At 43.2% G+C, this 22,646-nt stretch overlaps 2 protein-coding genes across 6 annotated transcripts; both read right to left on the bottom strand.

Annotated features, from left to right (window-relative positions):
- Positions 1 to 694: 694 nt before the first annotated feature.
- Positions 695 to 15,377, bottom strand: LOC311130995 (zinc finger FYVE domain-containing protein 9-like; the record flags this gene model as incomplete). Its single annotated transcript, XM_084163830.1, has 16 exons — positions 695 to 1,561; positions 1,847 to 2,026; positions 2,183 to 2,288; positions 6,841 to 7,003; positions 7,319 to 7,399; positions 7,881 to 8,031; positions 8,216 to 8,320; positions 8,501 to 8,583; positions 8,833 to 9,057; positions 9,292 to 9,447; positions 9,636 to 9,758; positions 10,455 to 10,587; positions 11,090 to 11,301; positions 12,860 to 12,959; positions 13,082 to 13,956; positions 15,314 to 15,377. The coding sequence occupies 16 exons, from the start codon at positions 15,375 to 15,377 to the stop codon at positions 1,400 to 1,402; spliced, it is 2,919 nt and encodes a 972-aa protein (XP_084019956.1). The 3' UTR covers positions 695 to 1,399.
- A 601-nt stretch (positions 15,378 to 15,978) lies between these two features.
- On the bottom strand, positions 15,979 to 22,191 carry LOC311131336 (transcription factor BTF3 homolog 4). 5 transcript variants are annotated; one of them, XM_084164271.1, is made up of 6 exons: positions 22,105 to 22,191; positions 20,033 to 20,094; positions 18,633 to 18,746; positions 16,761 to 16,962; positions 16,450 to 16,509; positions 15,979 to 16,340 (listed from the first exon to the last, which is right to left on the bottom strand). In XM_084164271.1, the coding sequence occupies exons 2-6, from the start codon at positions 20,084 to 20,086 to the stop codon at positions 16,294 to 16,296; spliced, it is 477 nt and encodes a 158-aa protein (XP_084020397.1). In that variant the 5' UTR covers positions 20,087 to 20,094; positions 22,105 to 22,191; the 3' UTR covers positions 15,979 to 16,293. The 5 variants fall into 5 exon arrangements, with proteins under 5 accessions (XP_084020397.1, XP_084020398.1, XP_084020394.1 ...); XM_084164272.1 differs by lacking the exon at positions 22,105 to 22,191 and adding an exon at positions 20,876 to 20,963; XM_084164268.1 differs by lacking the exon at positions 22,105 to 22,191 and adding an exon at positions 20,802 to 20,880.
- Between the last annotated feature and the right edge of the window lie 455 nt (positions 22,192 to 22,646).

The following is a 22,646-nucleotide window of genomic DNA, read 5'->3' as shown; positions in this document are numbered from 1 at the left end:
TCCTCACGAACTTCTACAGATGCACCATTGAGAGCATCGTGTATGGCTGTATCACCGCCTGGAAGATCATCAAGGGCCTCAGCCACCCGAGCCACGGCCTGTTCTTCCCGCTACTATCTAGAAGGCGGAGACAGTACAGGTGCATCAAAGCTGGGACCGAGAGACTGAAAAACAGCTTCTATCTCCAGGCCATCAGACTGTTAAATAGTCACCACTAGCCGGCCTCTGCTCAGTACCCTGCTCTGAACTTAGTCAATGTTACTAGCCGGCTACCACCCGTTACTCTACCCTGCACCTTAGAGACTGCTGCCCGATGTACATAGTCATTGAACACTGGTCACTTTAATTATGTTTACATACTGTTTTACCCATTTCATATGTAAACTGTATACACTGTATTCTAGTCAAGGCTCATCCTATATAACTACTACTGTACACACCTTGTCTATTCATATACTGTCTATACACCATCATATACATATATATTTATATTCCGGACTGACATTGCTTGTTCTGATATTTCTTGATTTTTATTTTTTGGGATTTGTGTGTATTGTTTTGTATTGTTCGGAATTACTGCACTGTTGGAGCTAGAAACATAAGCATTTCGCTGCATCTGAGATAACATCTGCAAAATATGTGTACACGACCAATAAAATCTGATTTGGTTTAAAAATCAAAACCTTGTATGATGTCCTTGTGTTAATATAATGTTTAATTAATCCTAGGTTGACAGTAATGCATTTCAGGGGCAATCAAGAGGAATTCAAATACATTCAAATATGAAAACATTCTTAAACATTCATTCATTCAGTATGCATCAAACGGCTAGCTACAGATCTACTGATATATTACTTTTGAAGTCATTCTCTTTTTCCCATTGATTTTTAAGGTCTGGAACTGAATCCAGTCCCCAGTTTAAAGGCATTCTCAAAATATGGGCATTTCTATTGAAAATATACAGACGTACTGGTCTCAAGCCACGAAATGAAGCAGATTACTATACCCTGATCTCATGGCCCCTTTTGGGTTTCATGTGTGTGTTTTGGTGTTATTCCATAGTAGCACTGGTGACACTGGTACAAAGCCTGACAGTGGAAAAACAACATGAGGGTGGCATTTCTTTCTGCTGCTGAGTTAGAGGCCAAGGCAGGGTGACCTATGGAACAGCTTTGGTGAGTCAGACCACTTACCACCCAGCCACCCGTTACCACAGGCTGGCTGAGACATATAGAGCCTGGAGGTGAGCTTTTATGTCCATTGAATGAGCTTACTCCTTCAACCAATGCTGATTTGTAGCTCTATCGAACTCACAGCAGCACAAATGGAGAGCCAGGAGAGAGGATGGTGAGTGGATGGTGCGATGTGGAGATGAGTGTGTGCACTTTGACCCCCTCCCCTAGGATATGTTCTCCAGGATATAGAAGATGAGCTCCATGACTACGGGTCCCTCGCTCCTCTTGCGCCCCCTGCTGTGGATGATGGGGATCAGCACGGTGTCCAGGGTGTTAAGGTACGGGGCTGGGAGTGGCAGGCCATTACTGCCGGCCACAAACCCCACCTGGAACATGAAACAGCGATGTTAACCACCACACATCTATAGCTTTCACTGCTAGTTTTGGTAATATTATGAAGGCCTATATCCCATTACTATTTACATGAATAATAACTTCATATTAAAAGGTGGTCAACAACTCCCATCTTAGGCATTCAATAATTACTACAACTATTAAAGTCAGATGATGCACAATTTCAAAGATGTTTCCATAAAGTTGTATTTCTTAATATCTAAATGGTCCAAATTATCTAAGTCAAGTATGTTCATTCTACCCAATGGCACTCTCACCTGGTGGGAGTCCAGTGTGATACGCAGCCCCAGCTTGGCCATGCCATCTTCCTTCAGCAGCTTGAGGTGTGGGCACAGTGCCAAGCAGAATGCCCGGGCCAGTCTCTCTGTCAGCCGGCTGTGTTCTGTATGGTGGTCACTCTGGCTCTTAGAATGATCCCCTCTCTGCACAAAAAACACCTGTGCAACACACAAGAGACTCACAAGACATAAGCATGTACTTAGGGAATACAGTACAGAGAGAAATGGCTTTGAGTAAGAGTACACAAGAGTGAAGACTAGTGGTGCAAAGTTGGATGTGCCCTAGTTATTGTTGGGTCCAGAGACTAGGCATACCTCTGTCCAGCGGATGACCTTTCCATTGGCCTTGTATTCTGACTTCTGGAACATCTTCACACTATTGATGGACTCCATGGACTTCCCATCAATGGGGCTGATAACACTGCAAGACACACATACATGCACGCACACACACAGCCATACAAAGTAAGCAAGCAACGATAAAGGGTATTCTACAGCGATGGACAAGAGGGTCAGATAGTCTGAGGCAGACTTGAAGAATGCATGAAGCGACAATGGGTTGGGGTTAGTGAGAGAGGTTAAGTAAGGGATGAACGCCAACGTTCTTTACAGTACCTTGGAAATAATTGAAGACGCAGAATAATTGAAGACGCAGCGTCGGGACACTCGTTGACACTTAAGTGATAATGCCCGAGAATTGATAATGCCCTCCAAGCTGGTGTTTGGAGGATATATTGGCACGGTGCCACTATATCCTCCAAACACCGGCTTGGAGGGCATTATCAATTTTATACAACGGGTTCCCAACATATTCAAATAATGATTGACACATTTTGATTATAAACATTATTATTATGAATTTACAGTGCCTTGCAAAAGTATTCATCCCCCTTGGTGTTTTTCCTATTTTGATGCATTACAACCTGTAATTTAAATGGATTTTTATTTGGATTTCATGTAATGGACATACACAAAATAGTCCAAATTGGTGAAGTGAAATGAAAAAAATTACTTCAAAAAATTCTAAAAAATAAATAACGGAAAAGTGGTGTGTGCATATGTATTCACCCCCTTTGCTATGAAGCCCCTAAATAAGATCTGGTGCAACTAATTACCTTCAGAAGTCACATAATTAGTTAAGTAAAGTCCACCTGTGTGCAATCTAAGTGTCACATGATCTGTCACATGATCTCAGTATATATACACCTGTTCTGAAAGGTCCCAAAGTCTGCAACACCAAGCAAGCGGCACCATGAAGACCAAGGAGCTCTCCAAACAGGTCAGTGACAAAGTTGTGGAGAAGTACAGATCAGGGTTGGGTTATAGAAAGATATCCGAAACTTTGAACATCCCACGGAGCACCATTAAATCCATTATTAAAAAATTGAAAGAATATGGCACCACAACAAACCTGCCAAGAGAGGGCTGCCCACCAAAACTCACGGACCAGGCAAGGAGGGCATTAATCAGAGAGACAACAAAGAGACCAAAGATAACCCTGAAGGAGCTGCAAATAAAGCTCCACAGCGGAGATTGGAGTTTCTGTCCATAGGACCACTTTAAGACGTACACTCCACAGAGCTGGGCTTTACGGAAGAGTGGCCAGAAAAAAGCCATTGCTTAAAGAAAAAAAGAAGCAAACACGTTTGGTGTTCGCCAAAAGCCATGTGGGAGACTCCCAAACATATGGAAGAAGTGAATAGGTGAATAGTTATGCACGCTCAAGATTGCTGTTTTTTTGTCTTATTTTGCATCTTCAAAGTGGTAGGCATTTTGTGTAAATCAAATTATACAACCCCCCAAAAAATCTATTTTAATTCCAGGTTGTAAGGCAACGAAATAGGAAAAATGCCAAGGGGGGTGAATACTTTCGCAAGCCACTGTATTTATACTATTTGATCCTTCCACAAGATATAGTCCTGACACAAATCTAGGGTTGCTACCCAAGCTGGCTGGTTGTTCATTCTATGGGTTCGGTTGCCAGAGACGCGACCCAGTCGTTCAGTCTTTTTGTTCTGTATCTATGGACGCGACCCAGTCGATCATTCTAAATGTTCCATTGACATACTGGCTGGCAACTTTCTTATGCTTGCATGCTAGCTAGCCAACTACGGCTAACTTACAGTCACGTCAAAAAGTGCAGCAAGAATAATAGCAAAGTAGCTGCAATTGCATTTGTTTAAGCTGTTTTCTAGTGACATTTATTTGGATACATCCATAACAATGAGCTAATGAGGCGCGATTTCGCCTGGCATAGAAAATGTGCTCACTTGTCAGGACACTGTTGTTCAGAGGAGCTAGCCAACAACACAGCTAACACAATCACTTCAAACTGAAGCTGGAAAGACCGCAAACTAGCTGCACTTAGTTTAGTTTTACACTTTTTCTTTGTATACAGTGGGGAGAACAAGTATTTGATACACTGCCGATTTTGCAGGTTATCCTACTTACAAAGCATGTAGAGGTCTGTCATTTTTATCATAGATACACTTCAACTGTGAGAGACGGAATCTAAAACAAAAATCCAGAAAATCACATTGTATGATTTTAAAGTAATTAATTTGCATTTTATTGCATGACATAAGTATTTGATCCATTAGAAAAGCAGAACTTAATATTTGGTAAAGAAACCTTGACCAGGTTTGCACACACTGCAGCAGGGATTTTGGCCCACTCCTCCATACAGACCTTCTCCAGATCCTTCAGGTTTCGGGGCTGTCGCTGGGCAATACGGACTTTCAGCTCCCTCCAAAGATTTTCTATTGGGTTCAGGGCTGGAGACTGGCTAGGCCACTCCAGGACCTTGAGATGCTTCTTACGGAGCCACTCCTTAGTTGCCCTGGCTGTGTGTTTCGGGTAGTTGTCATGCTGGAAGACCCAGCCACGACCTATCTTCAATGCTCTTACTGAGGGAAGGAGGTTGTTGGCCAAGATCTCGCGATACATGGCCCCATCCATCCTCCCCTCAATACAGTGCAGTCGTCCTGTCCCCTTTGCAGAAAAGCATCCCCAAAGAATGATGTTTCCACCTCCATGCTTCACGGTTGGGATGGTGTTCTTGGGGTTGTACTCATCCTTCTTCTTCCTCCAAACACGGCCAGTGGAGTTTAGACCAAAAAGCTCTATTTTTGTCTCATCAGACCGCATGACCTTCTCCCATTCCTCCTCTAGATCATCCAGATGGCCATTGGCAAACTTCAGACTGGCCTGGACATGCGCTGGCTTGAGCAGGGGGACCTTGCATGCGCTGCAGGATTTTAATCCATGACGGCGTAGTGTGTTACTAATGGTTTTCTTTGAGACTGTGGTCCCAGCTCTCTTCAGGTCATTGACCAGGTCCTGCCGTGTAGTTCTGGGCTGATCCCTCACCTTCCTCATGATCATTGATGCCCCACGAGGTGAGATCTTGCATGGAGCCCCAGACCGAGGGTGATTGACCGTCATCTTGAACTTCTTCCATTTTCTAATAATTGCGCCAACAGTTGTTGCCTTCTCAACAAGCTGCTTGCCTATTGTCCTGTAGCCCATCCCAGCCTTGTGCAGGTCTACAATTTTATCCCTGATGTCCTTACACAGCTCTCTGGTCTTGGCCATTGTGGAGAGGTTGGAGTCTGTTTGATTGAGTGTGTGGACAGGTGTCTTTTATACAGGTAACGAGTTCAAACAGGTGCAGTTAATACAGGTAATGAGTGGAGAACAGGAGGGCTTCTTAAAGAAAAACTAACAGGTCTGTGAGAGCCGGAATTCTTAATGGTTGGTAGGTGATCAAATACTTATGTCATGCAATAAAATGCAAATTAATTACTTAAAAATCATACAATGTGATTTTCTGGATTTTTGTTTTAGATTCCGTCTCTCACAGTTGAAGTGTACCTATGATAAAAATTACAGACCTCTACATGCTTTGTAAGTAGGAAAACCTGCAAAATTGGCAGTGTATCAAATACTTGTTCTCCCCACTGTATAGCCATAAAAATTATGCAAGCTGATTCATGATTTCAACTGGCTGAGAAACGCTGCCTGTCTGTCTGTCTCGTCCCGACTCCCGACACGTTCTATGGGACAGCTGGAGATCGAATTTGAATTTTGAAACAATGTTGCAAATGTCGGAGAGACAGAGAGCAAGGTTTATACAAATGTCCACTGTTGAAAACGAAATGTTAGTCTAAAAGAAATGTGAGATAATGTCTAGATGCTTTTTATAGTGGAGATCAAGTTCATAAATAACTTGGCTAGGCTGATAAGACAGTGGATTGCGCAGAGTAAATAGGCATTTTAACGTCATAGATTTAGCCGGTGGTAACTTGTGGAATAGACACCTGCTGGAATGCGGTTTTAACCAATCAGCATTCAGGATTAGACCCACCCGTTGTATAATGACTGTTAATTACGAGGAGATCGCATTGCTTATTAAACACTAGGCTAGAAGCTAGCTAAGTAGTTAGTTGATAGCAAACCTGCCAATATGACAACCAAATTAAAAAATATCAGTTGCTGAAAACAGCTGGTCAAACAAGAAACATGTGGGAAGATTTGACAGCACAGCGGCGAAAGGGACCGGAGAAATTCATGTTCACCACTCACCATGTTAGGTCATCAGATGTTCAAAAAAAATATGTCTCTGCAAAAACAAATCAATGCTAGCTAGCTACGTTTTTTCCTCGTTGGACCTGTGTTTACAATGTATCCAAGTTCAGTTTGTGTAGTTGTTGGTTTAGCTTTCTGTAACTTTGTAGCAAGTACGGTCTGCATGTGTAGGTGCATATTGCTTCATGATTGCAAGGTGTCCCGATATCTTTTCCAACTGTCCCTATATCTTTTCCCACTGTCAGGTTTTAATGTCCATTCTAGAATGCCCTTCTAGCCAATCAGAAACATGTATTCAACAACGCTGTGGCATAAATGTAGGATAATGATAGGCTAAAGAACTATTCATGGGACACTGATCAGAAGTTGAATGACCTAACACTCACCCCTTGTTCAAAGTGCATTCCTTATCCAGCCATTGGACATGGACATGCTCCTGGCTGTCTGACTGGTCAATCCCCCCACAGGTGATGGTGTAGTCTTTCATCTCCCGTAGCGACCGGCGAAGCTCCACCATGGTCTCCACAGTGATCTGCACCATCAGCCCATCTGGAGAGAGGGACAGCAAAAGCAAAAAAAACACACACACACACACACACACACAGACACCAACAAGGACACACACAGACACCAACAAGGACACACACACTCACATGCACATACATACAGCCACACACACAACTTTGAGTGCACATGGACACACACATACAGACAAACATTGACAGACTCTAAATAAGGAAATCTTATTTAGGATGAAAGTTAGTAGTCAAGTAATCATAATATGACTATTTCTGTATTTTAATTAAATATGATTAGTAAGGTAACTTTCCAGTTCTAAGTGAAGATACACAAGTATGATGCTACCTTCCACGATGCTGGATTTGGCAAGATATCCTGATGCTGCTTTCAGAGCTCCACTGAACACAAAGAAGCAGGAACCGGTGACTGAAACAAAACACAACACCATATATTACCACTTGACTTGTAGATATAAACATCTAAATATTACAGTTGGACTAACCAAATATAATCACAGAAGTAAGCTTTCTCCACCGGTAACTTTCTCAGGATGGTTCACCCTCTCACATGACACGACATTGCCCTCCAGTGGTGAAAAAGTGACAGCTAAGGCACAGTTCTTGCAGTGAGCACATATAAAAACATGGCAAATCATACATAAGATTTTTCCTAGGCTGTCAAAGGCCAGATACACTGGTTGTGTTACGTGGCAGTAAATATTACCTCTCTGTACTGTAATCTCTCTCTCTCCCTCCCTCTCCCTCTCTCTGATGGTAGGTGATGTGCTGCTTGCCTCTGTGTAGCATCCCCCCGCTACTGTTATTTATCTTTCATTACAGGACAGGCAGTGCAGTCTGCAGTCTCCCATAGTCCCCATCACCCTCTGTTGATTCCAGGGGCTTCCCACCTTTGCGAGGCTGATTGTGGATGCTGATGGCCTGGGTCTGGTACTGGCCATCGTCCCCCTGAACACAGATAAGGTGGGAGTCTGCTGCCACGTTGAAGCATGCCCCCATGGCCAGCACATGCTCATTGGACTTATTCAAAGCCCTCATCAGCTGAGAGAGAGAGAGAGAGAGAGAGAAGGTGAAAGAGAGGGAGAATGTATTGATGTCAACCCTTGATCTATTGATGAAAGAGTTATTTATAAAGGAGTTTTTATAATGTATAAAGTATTTATAAGCATTTATAACGGCTTATTGATTACAGTTAACCAAGTGTTGTTTCATGGTTTAGCTGTACCTCATCATAGCCGTTGGTGGGGATTTTAATGCAGGTCCTCTGAGCCTCCAGATCTACAGTGAGTCCAGGCACCACTGGCAGAGTGTACCGGTAATTCCTGAAGTCCTGGGAAGCAGAGGGTAAAATGTGTGATTCATTAGGACCCAAATGGAAACAACTGACTGAAACAGGCAGGGACTATCTGAACTTTCATTTTCCGTTGTAAAACGTTTTGGTACCGTGTGCCCTAATGAATACAACCTTGGTGTTGATTATTGTTATTGTAATGAGAGGCAAGCTACTTACTACTAGCAGCCTCATGATGGTGTGGCCAGTTTCCCCAAACAGAGCCTTTCTGAAGCGCACACTGTACAGAGGACAGGGGTAAACTGTAAAGGAAGGGAGAGGAATGCCTTAATGGGGATGACACTGAGTGGATGCACCAGTGAAACGCATAGAAAGAACAGAAAAGCTGCACACTGCGTCTCCAATGCAATAAATGTAATAGATACCACAAATCGACAGCTATGCTGCGTTCCTGTGGATATTGCTCGCACGCACACATGCACACACTCTCTCTCTCTCTCTCTCTCTCTACCCAGCTACATCTCTCTTCCGCCTCCAGAGCCCTGACTCACATCTGTACTCTGCCCCCAGTCTGAGCATGAGGCGCAGGGGGAAGGCCTTGGCCCAGGGTACCTCAGCCCGGTGGACCAGCAGGCCAAAGAGGAAGGGCTGGTTGGGCATAGGCAGGCCCTGCAGGGACTGGAGAGTGGAGCGCACCCAGAGGAACCCTGCATGCTCCTCACTGCCCAGGAAACTACTGGAGAACTGGGAGAGACCCAGCTGGCTTAGCACCTTGCCTGTGGAGAAAGGGGGGTGGGGGGGGGGGGAGATAGATGGAAAGAGAGAGAGAGAGAGAGAGAGGGAGGGAAAAGGAGAGTGAGACGGAGGGAGGGAGATAATGAGAGATATATAGAGAGGGACCAGTACACCATTAAACAGACTTGGAAGCCTTTTCAAGACCTGCTTCAGAGCTTTATCCAGTGCTGATCAATGGTGGCTAAGTTGCCAGACCACGTCAACACCAGTCTCACCTGTGAGGGCATCCCTGTAGAGCTGTATGAAGTGGCTGAAGATGTCCTTGGGGAAGCTCTTCTCCTCAGGCAGACACTGTAGCAGCACCACCACCTCCACCTGGCCTACCGCATGCATGCCCTTGGACGTCACACACCAGCACTTCCTGTTTACATCTGGGGAGAGCCAATGAGAGGCAGCGTTTCAATGTGAGGTCACTGTTGGTGACACGGTCTGACACTCTTATAAAATATGCATGTGACTTGAGTCAATGGTGAGCTAAGAATACATGTAAACAGTGTGTGCTTGTGTATACACACTGTCAATGACTAAAGGTTGAAGGTTGAGAGGAAAGGTCACATACAGTTGACCAGCTTGACCATTGCCAGTAGGTTGGCGTTGAGGACAAAGACCAGGGAGTTGGGCCTGCCGCTCTCCAGCTCCTGGATGAGAACCATCTCAGAGGGCCTCTCCTCGACTGTGTAGTCTGGGCAAAACAGAGGAAACTGTGAGCTAGACATCCCTAGAAGCTATTAGACATTAGCTTCCATTTTACCCTGAGCCCAGGGAGCTAGCAGTAGCCGCTAATACCTCCTTTAAAAACAGTCAACCATAGTTTAACTTCTGTGTCTAAATATGACTAAATAAGATTTGTAAGGTGGCCTGTTTGCATCCAATTAAATTGCCCAACATTAAGACAATAAGCCTGATAATGAATCAGAGTAACACCTTTAACGCTAACCCTCCGATCATTCAGTAGCTAAGCCTATAAATAATAATATACCATTTAGCAGACGCTTTTATCCAAAGCGACTTACAGTCATGTGCGCATAAATTTTTACGTATGGGTGATCCCGGGGATCGAACCCACTACCCTGGCGTTACAAGCGCCATGCTACAGAGGACCACATGACAAGCCTATGACCAGTGAGCTAGCATTTAGCATCTCCAGTAGATAACCCTATGACAATCCGTACAGTGAGCTAGCCTTTAGCATCTCCAGTAGCTAACTACCTAACCGTATGACAATCCCAGTACAGTAAGCCAGGGTTTCCCAAACATGGCCCTGCAGTATTTGGCCCTGCAGTTGATTTGATTTGAGTAATCTCCAGTAGCTAACTATGACAATCCCAGAACATTGAGCTAGCCGTTAGCATCTCCAGTGTTGATAGCCTGGTCGTACCTCCTTTGACTCCAGTGGAGGTGAGGATGGGAGGGAGGCCCTCCAGTGGGATGAGGTTAGCAGAGCTGCTGATGTGGCTGCTGACCAAGGCTGCTGTACCCCAGCCACAGGGCCCACAAGCCTCCTGCAGAGGCTATACAGAGAAGGGAGAAGAAGGAGAATACTTTATTAATCCATACAAGACAGAAATTGGTCCACTAGTTTTACCCAACCATTCTGACACACACACACACACACAGCGCCCGGTGAGCAGTTTAGGGGTTAAGTGCCTTGCTCAAGGGCCCAACGGCAGGTGATGGCATCTAGGACAGTTCCAGACAGATTTTCCTGTCAGTTATGGGATTCGAACCAGCAACCTTCCAGTTGCTGACCTGCTTCTCTAACCTCTAGCCTCTCGGCTACCTGCTGCCCCTAGGTGGAGGAGGGAGGAGGAGGAGGAGGAGGAGGAGGGAGGAAGGAGATAGAGAGGCAGAAAGAGAGTCATAAAGAGAGAGCTTATGGAATACTGTGGGGTTATGGATATCAAAGATACCAACAGAAAGACTGATGCATGTGCATGTGACCACATCCTTAGATCTTTTATTTAATTTTAATTGTATCAATTCAGTCTGGTCTGATAAGGTGTTGTTACATACATTGAGCAGGGGCATCTCCTGTGCTATTGGGGCCCTCCTGCTGGTCTGTGGTGAGCCAGTGGCGCTTCTGATTGTAGCAGCTATACTTCTCCTCAATAATAGTGGCGAGAAGGTGGGGCCTCTGATTGGTGTACAAGGGGCAGAGTCTGATTTCTCATTGGATAGGATCTCATCAGCAAACCACACCTTCCTCCTCCCCCTGGGAGGGGTTGCTAAAGAAAAACATACATGAGAGAAAGTCAATAATATTGACAGGAACATTTTTCTCCATATTGCACCAATTAACTTTATAACACACTTATTGCCTCAATCACTTTTTGACAGCGTCCCTTTTGATTTAAACAAAACTTTCCATACATGTTTGCCCATGGAAGAAGTGGTCAGAAAGTTACTTTTTGGACCTAAATGCCAAAACATTCAGGAGATAAAGGTGCTAAAAGTTGAACCGTTTTGCATACCCCACCATACCATGAGACATCCATGTCTTCATCACTGGAAAAGATTAACGGTTGAGTTTGATCAATTTAAAAGCTTACAAACAGTGTTGTCAAACAATTTGATTCTTTCTTTTGAAAAATTGTCTTTTTTAAACCTTTAACGTCAATTATCAAAAAATTTGTAAACTCATATTTGCATATGTTGTAGTTTAGACCCTATTTCACATCATTTTAGGTTTTTGTGTTGTGCCCACCATCGGTTGACACACAACATGCTCTTGAATCCAGGGTGGGTGTCATTTCAATCATAGAAATAAAATTCATAGAATGGACCTATCCCTTCAGAAGACTGTAATTTAGCTGGTACACCATTGAAATTGAATTGAAATTGTAACTTCTAATTACTACTACAAAGATTACAGCCGGTCCACCCACTGTCGAATATCAACTTAAATTGTCATGTATATTCTCTTATCTATATTTCTATGATTTCAATAGGTAATTTCAAACAACAGATTTTCCCATTCAAGTCAACATTCTCTGATGTTTGGATCTCCAACCATGTTTGTGGTACCATTTGAAAGTAGAAATCTCTATTTTATTCCCATTTTAGTGCATTCATCAGCCAAAACATGACACCTACCCTGTATTCAAGAGCATGTTGTGTCTCAACTGATAGCGGGAACAACACAAAAACCTTAGGCGATGTAAAATAGCGTATAAGCTACAACATTTGCGAATATGAAAAAGAGCATGTTGTGTCTCAACCGATAGCAGGAACAACACAAAAACCTTAGACGATGTAAAATAGGGTATAAGCTACCACATATGCGAATGTGAAAAAAATCAGAGTTGAGTATTTTTGAGGTAATTTACGTTAAAGGTTAAAAAGGGACATTACATTTTACATTTCAGTCATTTAGCAGACGCTCTTATCCAGAGCGACTTACAGTTAGTGAGTGCATACATGTTTTGTTTTTTTGTTTTTTTCATACTGGTCCCCCGTGGGAAACGAACCCACAACCCTGGCGTTGCAAATGCCATGCTCTACCAACTGAGCTACACGGGACTACATAAATATTAGTATTTGTGTATTTTTTTTTGTCACAGAAAATATAAATAGTTTGACAACCCTGTTTTTAAGGTTTGAAATTATATCAATATCATGTTTTGGCATTCGGCTCCAAAAAATAACTTTATTGCCACTTCTACAATGGGCAAATATGTATGGAAGGTTTCGTTTAAATCACAAGGGGTGCTGTCAAAAAGTGATTGAATTTAAATGGATTTACCCTGTAGTGTCATGGTAACAGTGTTGTCATGTGATACTCACTTTTCACTAGAGTTGAGTGACAGGAGACACAGACACGCCCCTCCTTCCCATCCAGGTGTGTTAGTCGGAACTTCAGACCAGAGCACAATGAACAGAATACCTGTAGCACAGACACACAATCACTAATGGTCAGCCTAATTTCTCAGGGACAACATACCAGAGACGCACCTTAAATACAACCTACACACACACAAAAATAAAATAGTGGTGCAAGACCCTCACCTTGCCACAGGCGCGACAGTGGTGCCTTCTCTTGGTGAAGGTGAATCTGACTTCACACATCATACAGACCAGCGCCTGGGCGTCAGGGACCCACACGGGGGCCACCTCCCCCAGGATAGTGCCTCGCTCCCTGGAAAGAATGCCTGCGGGGCCGGCCTGTAGCTCATTGTCTGGATCCACTAATGGAGACATTGGGGAAGGTGTGCAGTCCCCCACAGCTCCCTCTTCACTATCTGCTTGAACTATGTTGGCGTTGGTCTCATCATTAGCTAGTCCATTGGCTTTGGTCTGGCTCTGAAGCCCCAGTCTAGGCCCTTGGATCTGGGCATCATGGCCGCCTCCATAGGGCTCCTCTACAGGGGGACCAGACGTGTCGTCCATGTCAGGACCTAGGGCATCTGAGCCACTGGGGGAGTCCTGCAGCTCAAGTCCACTCTCCTCCAGCTCCTTTTCCTCAACCACAGAGTCCTCCTTGGAGGAGGATGGCTGGGGCCTGCTCTTCACCACCTCTTCTACCTCCACCTCCACTTCCGGCCCAGCCGCTTTGGAGGGGCTGAGCATTAGGGGGGTGGAAGCCTCCCCAAAATGCCTCTCTCCCCATGTTGAGAGAGTGGTCACAGTGCAGTTTCCCTCCTCTAGCTGTCTCATCAGTCTCTGAGCAGGGGACTCCAGTTGGGAAACAGGACCCTCTTTTGCCACCCCTGGGCTCAGGACCCCCTCTGAATGGACTTTGGGTTTTGCAGGGGACTCTGATCCGATGTGTCCACAGCCCAGCTGTCCTGGCTTTGTGACATCCCCATCTTTGAGCATCAGCAGACAGGGTCTGTGGAGCCAGTGATGCTTAGCATCCATCAGAGACGGAGCATCCGATTCATCTGTTCATACAAAGACGTGGAAACAGATCAAAACTATGTAAAGGTATATGTCAAATGAACCTGACAAAGACATTCTGCTTCACAAAGAGAACAAACAGACATATATGAAGAACATAACATTTAGTCCACAAGAGCACCCAAGCACTCACTCACGCACACGACTATGATCCCAGATGGGACAGGCTGTGTTCCTAGGTGGTAATGGGTCCAATAAATGGGGCGCCATTTTCTTTGCTTTGAATAGGTTAAATAATCCACTGAGGCCAACATACTTGCAATGTCGTCACTGAGAGAGCAAGGTAACGTCCCAAATGGCAGCCTATTCCCTATGTAGTGCACTACTTTTGGCAGCCTATTCCCCCCCCCCCTAGTGCACCACAGGCCCATAGTGCTCTGGTCAAAAGTAATGCACTATATAGGAAATAGGGTGCCATTTCAGAGGGAGACAGATCCAGAGAGCCAGGTAAAGCTGACTCATTCTCTGGGGAATAGGGCTGTAGTGAAACACCAGGATAAAAAAAAATACAGGTGGCAAAACTGGATGTTAGATTATGTACATTATTATTACACATTATTAATCAAGGCGCATACAAATAGTTTTAAATGATCGAGAATGGATGGATAATGTCAATAACACAAATAAAGGCAATATCAATTTCATTCTATATTGTTTAAATATTCTACTTCACTATCGAATGAAATAAGACAAAATGTTATGACCTGTGAGGAAGAAAATCTGATTCATAATTCAGATTTGCGGTTACATTGTGCTGTGATTGCGCCTTGGTTGGTTATTGCCTATTGCACAATTTCAGGTAGGCCTACCCTTTAGCGTTGGTGAATTCTTGTCGGGGTAAAACTGCATTGCAGCTTTAACCCTCCCTCTGTTATTGCGCCCCAACCCTGCCATTCATGCTGACGATTACAGATTATCGGTAAATATATCTTATTTTTTACGGCGCATATAAACTGCAATAGGGCTCAACCGATACAGCTGACTGAGCGTTTGCTTCGCGGGACGGGTGACGCATCCAGCACACGTGCAACAGTTTAAATCCCCTCTCGACCAGCGAAAACGGCAATGCGACATTTGCTCCCCATCCCGCTTCATTAATCGTTGCAGGTTAATTTCGCAGCATTATTCCCTTTATCACGTTATTTCCATATAATTCAAGTCGTATTTTTCCAGTAATTCATATAGGCAGAAGGGATATTCTCGTGTGCTTCTGCCAGTCTATTAATGTGTCGCGCGCGGCAAAACGATGACTGCAGATTAGCTACAATTTCCCCTATGATAGAACTACATAATCTCGCACTGTCTGTCTGATTTTACTTTGGAATAGAATTAAAAACGTACCTTCTGTCAATGCACCCAATAGGCTTTCATTCTCATCGTCCCGGGCACTGAAGAACTTCAACATATTGTAACATTAGTGAGAAGAAAAGCAGTCTTGCTCACTAGCGGGGAGGGACGATTTCTCTCCCACTATCCCCCCCCCCCCCCCCCCTTCTGCGCGCCCACAAACTCACTGCAGGTCTTCTTAAGTAAACTCAAGAATGTCCTCAATGTCCTTTTCTAGCTGTATTAGAATAGATATTTACCTAATTATATCATTCTATTACAGAAAACTTGCTCTTATTTCTAGGCAAAAATTTGTCTATAGGACATAATGACTCAAGATTACATTTTCATATCTTTATCCCAGTGGTTTAAGTGCTAGGTCATAATACCCAAGTCATATGTACATGAAACTTCAGAAATAAAACATATGGGTCTAAAATTACAATCACGAAAGGCCTTACAACCATCTTTCATCAGCGATATCATCCAAGTCAGTCTAATATCATGACCTCTGCAAGGCCTGATGCTGCAGTTGCATGGATTACTTTGAGTGTGAGTCAACAGCTGCTTGAAATTAATATTGATACAATGATGAACCAGGGTGGCAGAAATTGTGCCAACAGTCTTCAAAAACTAAATACCCCCTTTCAACAGCCAGAAAGACCACAGCACCATGTAGAAAACGTTAATCACCTTTATTTTGTTTCATAAACAATTTTTATTAAATTAAGACTAGCTTTAATTAATGACCACCGCAATCCTGATCCCGACTAACAATGTGGTGAAAAGTACTGAACCGTTGACCAATGTGTTGGGAGTTTAAGTGGGCAAGCCAGTCATCCTTGGGCCATTTCAAAATACACAAGTCTCTGGTTGACGGGATAGTGTTTGAAATGATATGTCTTCGTAACTAGAAGTTAAAACATCGGAGAAGTCGCCCTTCGTTTCTTAATTGCAGTTCCAATCCTTGTATGGGGTCTCAAGGGGAAGATCAATCAGTTTGCTTCATTCTTTGATGCTTCATCGAAATTCTCCACCAGGTCTGAAGAGAAAGGGAGAGGAAAACAAAGGATGGTTTTACAGGTTCAAATGATGCAACGTTTCCTCTGAAGTGTCTGATATACTTCCCTTGCAAACGGAATCATCCTTACCTGGGACATCGTCGTCTTCTTCTTCAATATCTTCTGCTTTAGGGGCTTTGCTGTCGAGCACTGCAAAAATATATATATATTGTAAGCAATAAGCATCAAGACGCTCCTCAGGTCTCAAAATAATCCCCAGGGGTGTACTCATTAGTGCACACTGTAGCAAACTGTAGCAGAACTTTTCTTTGCAACAGAGAACGTTTTGCAACAAAGACGAGAGCGTCTATTTGACAAATTCTGGTAGGTCCCTCCACGTTTTGTCCCTTGTGAATATACCCCAGCCCTAACCTAATGAGTCTACATGATGGCCAACCCACCTTGCCGAGGGAACTGCTCTGCTAGTTTGCGCAGGCTGGTGAGGCTGTCGGCACCCAGCTGGCTGAGGATGCCCGGGAGCATCTCCGTGAGCTGCTTGGTCTCGGCATGGCCGGTGATAGCGAAAGTGTTGGCAGACAGAGATGCCTGCACTTTGGGGTTGTTGAAGTGGATCACTGTGCCATCATCCTTGATCATGTTGACCTGGTGACAGTGGGGGGGGGGGGGGGTTGCTTACTTTAAAATTCTACTCCATGTCATTCTAGGCTGCAGTCCATGCAAGAGACTTCAACATTTATTATATATAAGTATTCACACACCTTGACCTTCTCCACTTTTTTTTGGGGGGGGGGGGGGGGGGGGGGTTATAGCTTGAATTTAAAATTGATTAAATTGAGATTGTGTCACGGTCTACACACAATACCCCATAATGTCAAAGCGGAATTATGTTTTTAGAAATGTTTACAAATTAATTACAAATGAAAAGCTGAAATTTCTTGAGTCAATAAGTATTGAACCCCTTTGTTATAGCAAGCCTAAATAAGTTCAGGAGTAACAGTTTGCTTAAGAAGTCACATGGACTCACTGTGAGCAATAAGTGTTTACAACGATTTCTGAATGACTACCTCATCTCTGTACCCCACACATACAATTAACTGTAAGGTCCCCCAGTCGAGCAGTGCATTTCAAACACAGATTCAACCACAAAGACCAGGGAGGTTTTCAAATGCCTCGCAAAGAAGGGGACCGATTAGTAGATGGGTAATACACACACACAAAAACAGATATTGACTATCCCTTTGAGCATGGTGAAGTTATTAATTACACTTTGGATGGTGTATCAATACACCCAGTCCCTACAAAGATACAGGCGTCCTTCCTTAACTCAGTTGCCGGAGAGGAAGAAAACTGCTCAGGGATTTCACCATGAGGCCAATGGTGACTTTAAAACAGTTACAGAGTTTAATGGCTGTGATAGGAGAAAACTGAGGATGGATCAACAAGATTATAGTTACTCCACAATACTAACCTAATTGACAGAGTGAAACGGAAGCATGTACAGAATAAAAAAATTCCAAAACATGCATCCTGTTTGCAACAAGGCACTAAAGTATACTGCAAAAAATGTGGCAAAGCAATTAACTTTTTGTCCTGAATATAAAGTATTCCAATACAACACATTCCTGAGTACCACTCTCCATATTTTCAAGCATAGTGGTGGCTGCATCATGTTATGGGTATATAAAATAAACAGAATGGAGCTAAGCACAGGCAAAATCCTAGAGGAAAACCTGGTTCAGTCTGCTTTCCACCAGACACTGGGAGATGAATTCACAATAACCTACATCACAAGGCCATATCTACACTGGAGTTGCTTACCAAGAAGACAGTGAATGTTCCTGAGTGGCCGAGTTACAATTTCAACATAAATCTACTTGAAAATCTATGGCAAGACCTAAAAAATTGTTGTCTAGCAACGATCAACAACCAATTTGACATAGCTTTAAGAATTTTGAAAAGAATAATAGGCAAATGTTGCTCAATCCAGGAGTGGAAAGCTTTTACGGACTTACTGCAAAAGGTGCTTCTACAAAGTATTGACTCAGGGGTGTGAACACTTATGTAAATGAAATATTTCTGTATTTCATTTTCAATGAATTTGCTATCATTTCAAAAAACATGTTTTCACTTTGTCGTTATGGGGTATTGTGTGTCGATGTAATACATTTTGAATTCAGGTTGTAACAACAAAATGTGGAATAAGGGGTATGAATACTTTCTGAAGGCACTGTATAAGGGAGGCATGAAACAAACAAAATACAACATTTAAGAGCTTAAGATTACACAAAATGTATAATGGTAGCTGTGTTTACCTCTTCAATACCAGCAATGTTGTTGACAGCTAATTTCTTTAACGAACTCTGAAGTTTTTTGTCGTCGGCTGTTGCCGTTCTGTGTACGACCTTCTTCTTCCTACGTGCCGAGCCCTGAAAACAACGCAGGGAGATGTAAGAATGTACATCAATAAAGGTTAAATAGAGCAGGGGTGTGTCCAGTCCTCAGAGAAATATCAACGTATCAGGAGTATCAGAAACCATAAGGTTGATTAACTAAAATAAATAAATAAATATTGAGTATATAATATAGAAGTAGCAGGCCTATATTTCATTTAAACGTTTCACCTTAAAATGGCAAAAATAATGTGCTATTTGAAACAACATTTAGACTACACTTTCATTTGATAAAAATGTATTATATAGGCCTAACTCCTCAAGATTGACTTGATTTAATTCATTAATTTCAAATACGGACAGTCCAGGGATATTTCTCCCAAATCTTGCTAAGAATGACTATACTTTTTTCCTTAAATGACCTGTGTGTGTCTGTCCAATGGTGGAGCCCATGCTTATAGTCCTTAAATCCGGGGTGTGTTTAGTTCATTGAACGTTTTCCTACGTTGCGTGACAGTTTGTACTGAACAAACCGTTTTCCCAAAATGGTTCACGTTCCTTCAACAGGGGCACGTTCAACAGGATGCAATGTTTTGGAATGTTCAGATAGACAAATGTTATGTATAACAAATATGCCTCTCCAACATGTAGAAGCGGGATGGGCAACTTTGATGGGGGACAAAAAAATAGGAACTCATCATGAGGGGCCACAGTGGCTCACGGGTGTGTGTACCCATATCCATACCCACACATGCAGGCAGAGCCAGCACTAGCCTTTTGGGGGACCCTAAGCTACATTTTGTTGCCGCCATGGGCTAATTGAGTGACTGGTAGTGACTGACAAGAGAAAAACAGCTGATGCAAACCAAATTTCGAAATTGCACCCAACTGTAAGCTGAGACCATGACTGGATTGTGCAGCACACCCCATAATCACAACATTCTTCAACTTTCCATACAAAACAGTAGTTTCTATTGAATTAAAGGTTGAGTCAGCAAAATGATGTAGCAGGAACAGCACCACAGATATTGCGATGAGCATGATGCAAGACTTCACTCTTACACAGCCACACACAATATCTGCGCATGTGCACGGGTTCGCTTCACAAACTTCTATAGGTAGCCACGGGACCAAAACAGCTGAGAAGTTTAGCCTTGCGCTCCAATGCGCTTAGTTGTTGCGGAAATTGACCCACTATGCTGTTTACTTTGTGCATCTACCATCATATCGCTGACTACCTTTAAACATTGCACACCATTCTATCCTGCTGAACGCACCCCAGGTACTTCCTGTTGAATCTCTAAAGATGTAAATTAGCTTACCTTTCCTCCTATCCGGACCTGGGCTTGAAGTTTTGCTAATTTTTCTTGGTTCATGTTGCTACCTGGAAAAATCACATGGGTATGAGTCAAACTAAAACATTTAAACTAGCAACTGAACTGTTTTCAAGTGGAGGCATATGGGTTGTTATCTTGTCAATTATCAGCACTAATAGCAGAACAATTTGCTCCAGATGACCAGTTTCATTCATAATTTGATCCATAATTTGACTGGAGGTATTAGGGATTACATCAACATATATCTGCTGCCAAACTAACTATCCGAGGAACGCTCAGAGAATGAAGTTCAGCGTTTCTCAGCTAACTATCTGCTAGCTAACTACTGTAACTAGCTAGCCTACTAGCTAGCTAATTTATTATGTGAACCTCAGTTAGCGAGCTAGCTAACCACGTTTGACAAGGGGGCGTTGTTACTCGCTAGCTAACGTTAACTACCACGAGAAAACAGTAAAACAACCAGAACATACAATTTGAAAACGAGCCTAATCCACATGCGACATCTTTCACAAAAGGGATGCTGTCTGTTGCTGACGCAAACAAATAGCCAGATATAGCCAGGCTAACCAGACATACTAGCACGCCAACGCTAGATAGTTAACAAAATGAAAACAGTGGACTTGCTGGGTATCATATGAAGTGTCATTGCCTCTTTTCGTCTAAAGTACTTCGGTCCCAGTCAAATATCAAACACAAACGTAATTGTAAATCATAACACCACTCTAAAAAATGACGTAATAACAATATACCAGACCTGATCCACAAATATCCGAGGAAACATGCGGCAACGAAAGATGGAGGATATGACGAAGAAAATACGTCACTTACCATGTGACTGATATCTTCTTCGGTGGCATCATGAAACCTTCTTCTTCTATGGTATATTGGCGATCGCACAATTTAATGTGCATTCCGCTACGTACTGTGCGGGATGGAAACAGGATTCCCCAAAATGGAACAAAATACCCCAAAAACGAACAAACAATAAATAAAATTAACTAAATCAAACAACTTTTCTGTAACATTTTTTTTTTTACAGATCTGATCCCTACACAGGCTCAAGGGGAACCTGGGAGGGCGGGTCTTCTGGCGCAAGTACCCTTTGCAAATCTTCAGATTAAAATCCTTAATCTCCAATTTCTTAGATTTCTTTGAGACTCGTGCAGTACAGTTTATAACTGTGGCAATGAACGCCACAAAATCCACCTTTTAACACACAGGGTATATTTTCACCGGCAGCAAACATTTACTACAGGCTGTGGTGCGTCCACTACCATTTCTTCACTAACATCACTTGTTTTCTCAATACTTTTAATCGCCTCCGCATAGGAGATTTGATTGACCGCTCTAACTTTTGCCACCTCAATCTCTTTCACCCTTACAGGGAACTCGGGATCACGAACCCCACCACTATTGCAACACTGTTGTCTTTCTACACACCGTTCTTCAATATACTCTGTCCGTCTGCATACACTTGAAACATGGCCAAATCCTTTACAATTCTTACAATACAATGGTTTGGGGACGAAAGCTCTTACAGCGTATCTTACATAACCAAGCTTCACATGCGTAGGTATTTGCTCTTTATCAAAAAACAACAGGACCAACATACTTTTATTTTTCTCCATTCACCCAGCGGGTCAGACGCCGGGCACCAACCACACCAATAATTCTCTTCAGGGATTCAACCTGAACATCCGTCGTCACCCCCGAGATGACTCCTTTGACGTGTGCTCTACTCCAAAATTAAAAACACAAAACTTCTGTTGTCCGGATTCTTTTGAGGCTCACTGCAATCTTCCTCAGTTCTTCATAAATACAATTACGCAAAATTAGACCACTCCTGGTCACTCTGACAGACCCAGCGCATACTTCACAATTTTCGACACCTCATTCGGGTCTCCCACATATGCATCCTTACTCAACAAACGCATCCTAGCAAGAAGTGATTCATTAACATTCATACAAGTATCCTCCACTCCAATTTGAGACAATTATCTTTTTGTTCCAGTTTTCAATACTACTGTTGTCCATTCGGAACATTCGTCTTCACTAACTTTGCTCGACGCGCTGCTTGATTCGAACTCATCATCCACTTCAGCAATCTTTCCCAAACCGTCTCCGACTCACTTCTTCGTTTGGTTTTCCAGCCGACCAGACGCTTTGTTGCGTATTGCCACAGAGTTTCTAAACGCAGAAGCTCAACATTGCGTGACTTCCGGGAAAGAGCAATGAGAGAGTGAAAAATTATTCCTTAGTTATTATTTTTCTCGAAATCTAAAGGCACAACCTAGATTCGAGACAATGTCCTAAGTAGTTGAACATGTTATTACTCCAACCTTGTGAAAGTGACAAACTGACACGTTTTCATTTTCATAAAAAATTACTGGATATCGAAAGAGTGCCTTTGATTGGACGTCTTGCACATGCGCAGTTCGGGGCGAGACGACCGTTGGACCTCTGTAGCTCAGCTGGTAGAGCACGGCGCTTGTAACGCCAAGGTAGTGGGTTCGATCCCCGGGACCACCCATACACAAAAAAAATTTATGCACGCATGACTGTAAGTCGCTTTGGATAAAAGCGTCTGCTAAATGGCATA

This window comes from Coregonus lavaretus (assembly GCF_964263955.1).
Source record: "Coregonus lavaretus genome assembly, chromosome: 6".
Taxonomy (NCBI): Eukaryota; Metazoa; Chordata; class Actinopteri; order Salmoniformes; family Salmonidae; genus Coregonus; species Coregonus lavaretus.
The sequence above is the reverse complement of the archived record's forward strand: the minus strand, read 5'-3'. Positions and strand labels throughout refer to the sequence as shown.

Bases quoted from the DNA above. Each gene is read 5' to 3' on its own strand.
- LOC311131336 (XM_084164271.1), bottom strand. From the start codon at position 20,086: ATGAACCAAGAAAAATTAGCAAAACTTCAAGCCCAGGTCCGGATAGGA. The intron at 18,747-20,032 runs GTAAGCTAATTT...CGTTGTTTTCAG, and splicing joins AGGTCCGGATAGGAGGAAAG to GGCTCGGCACGTAGGAAGAA. The intron at 16,510-16,760 runs GTGGGTTGGCCA...ATATTTTTGCAG, and splicing joins AGAGCAGTTCCCTCGGCAAG to TGCTCGACAGCAAAGCCCCT.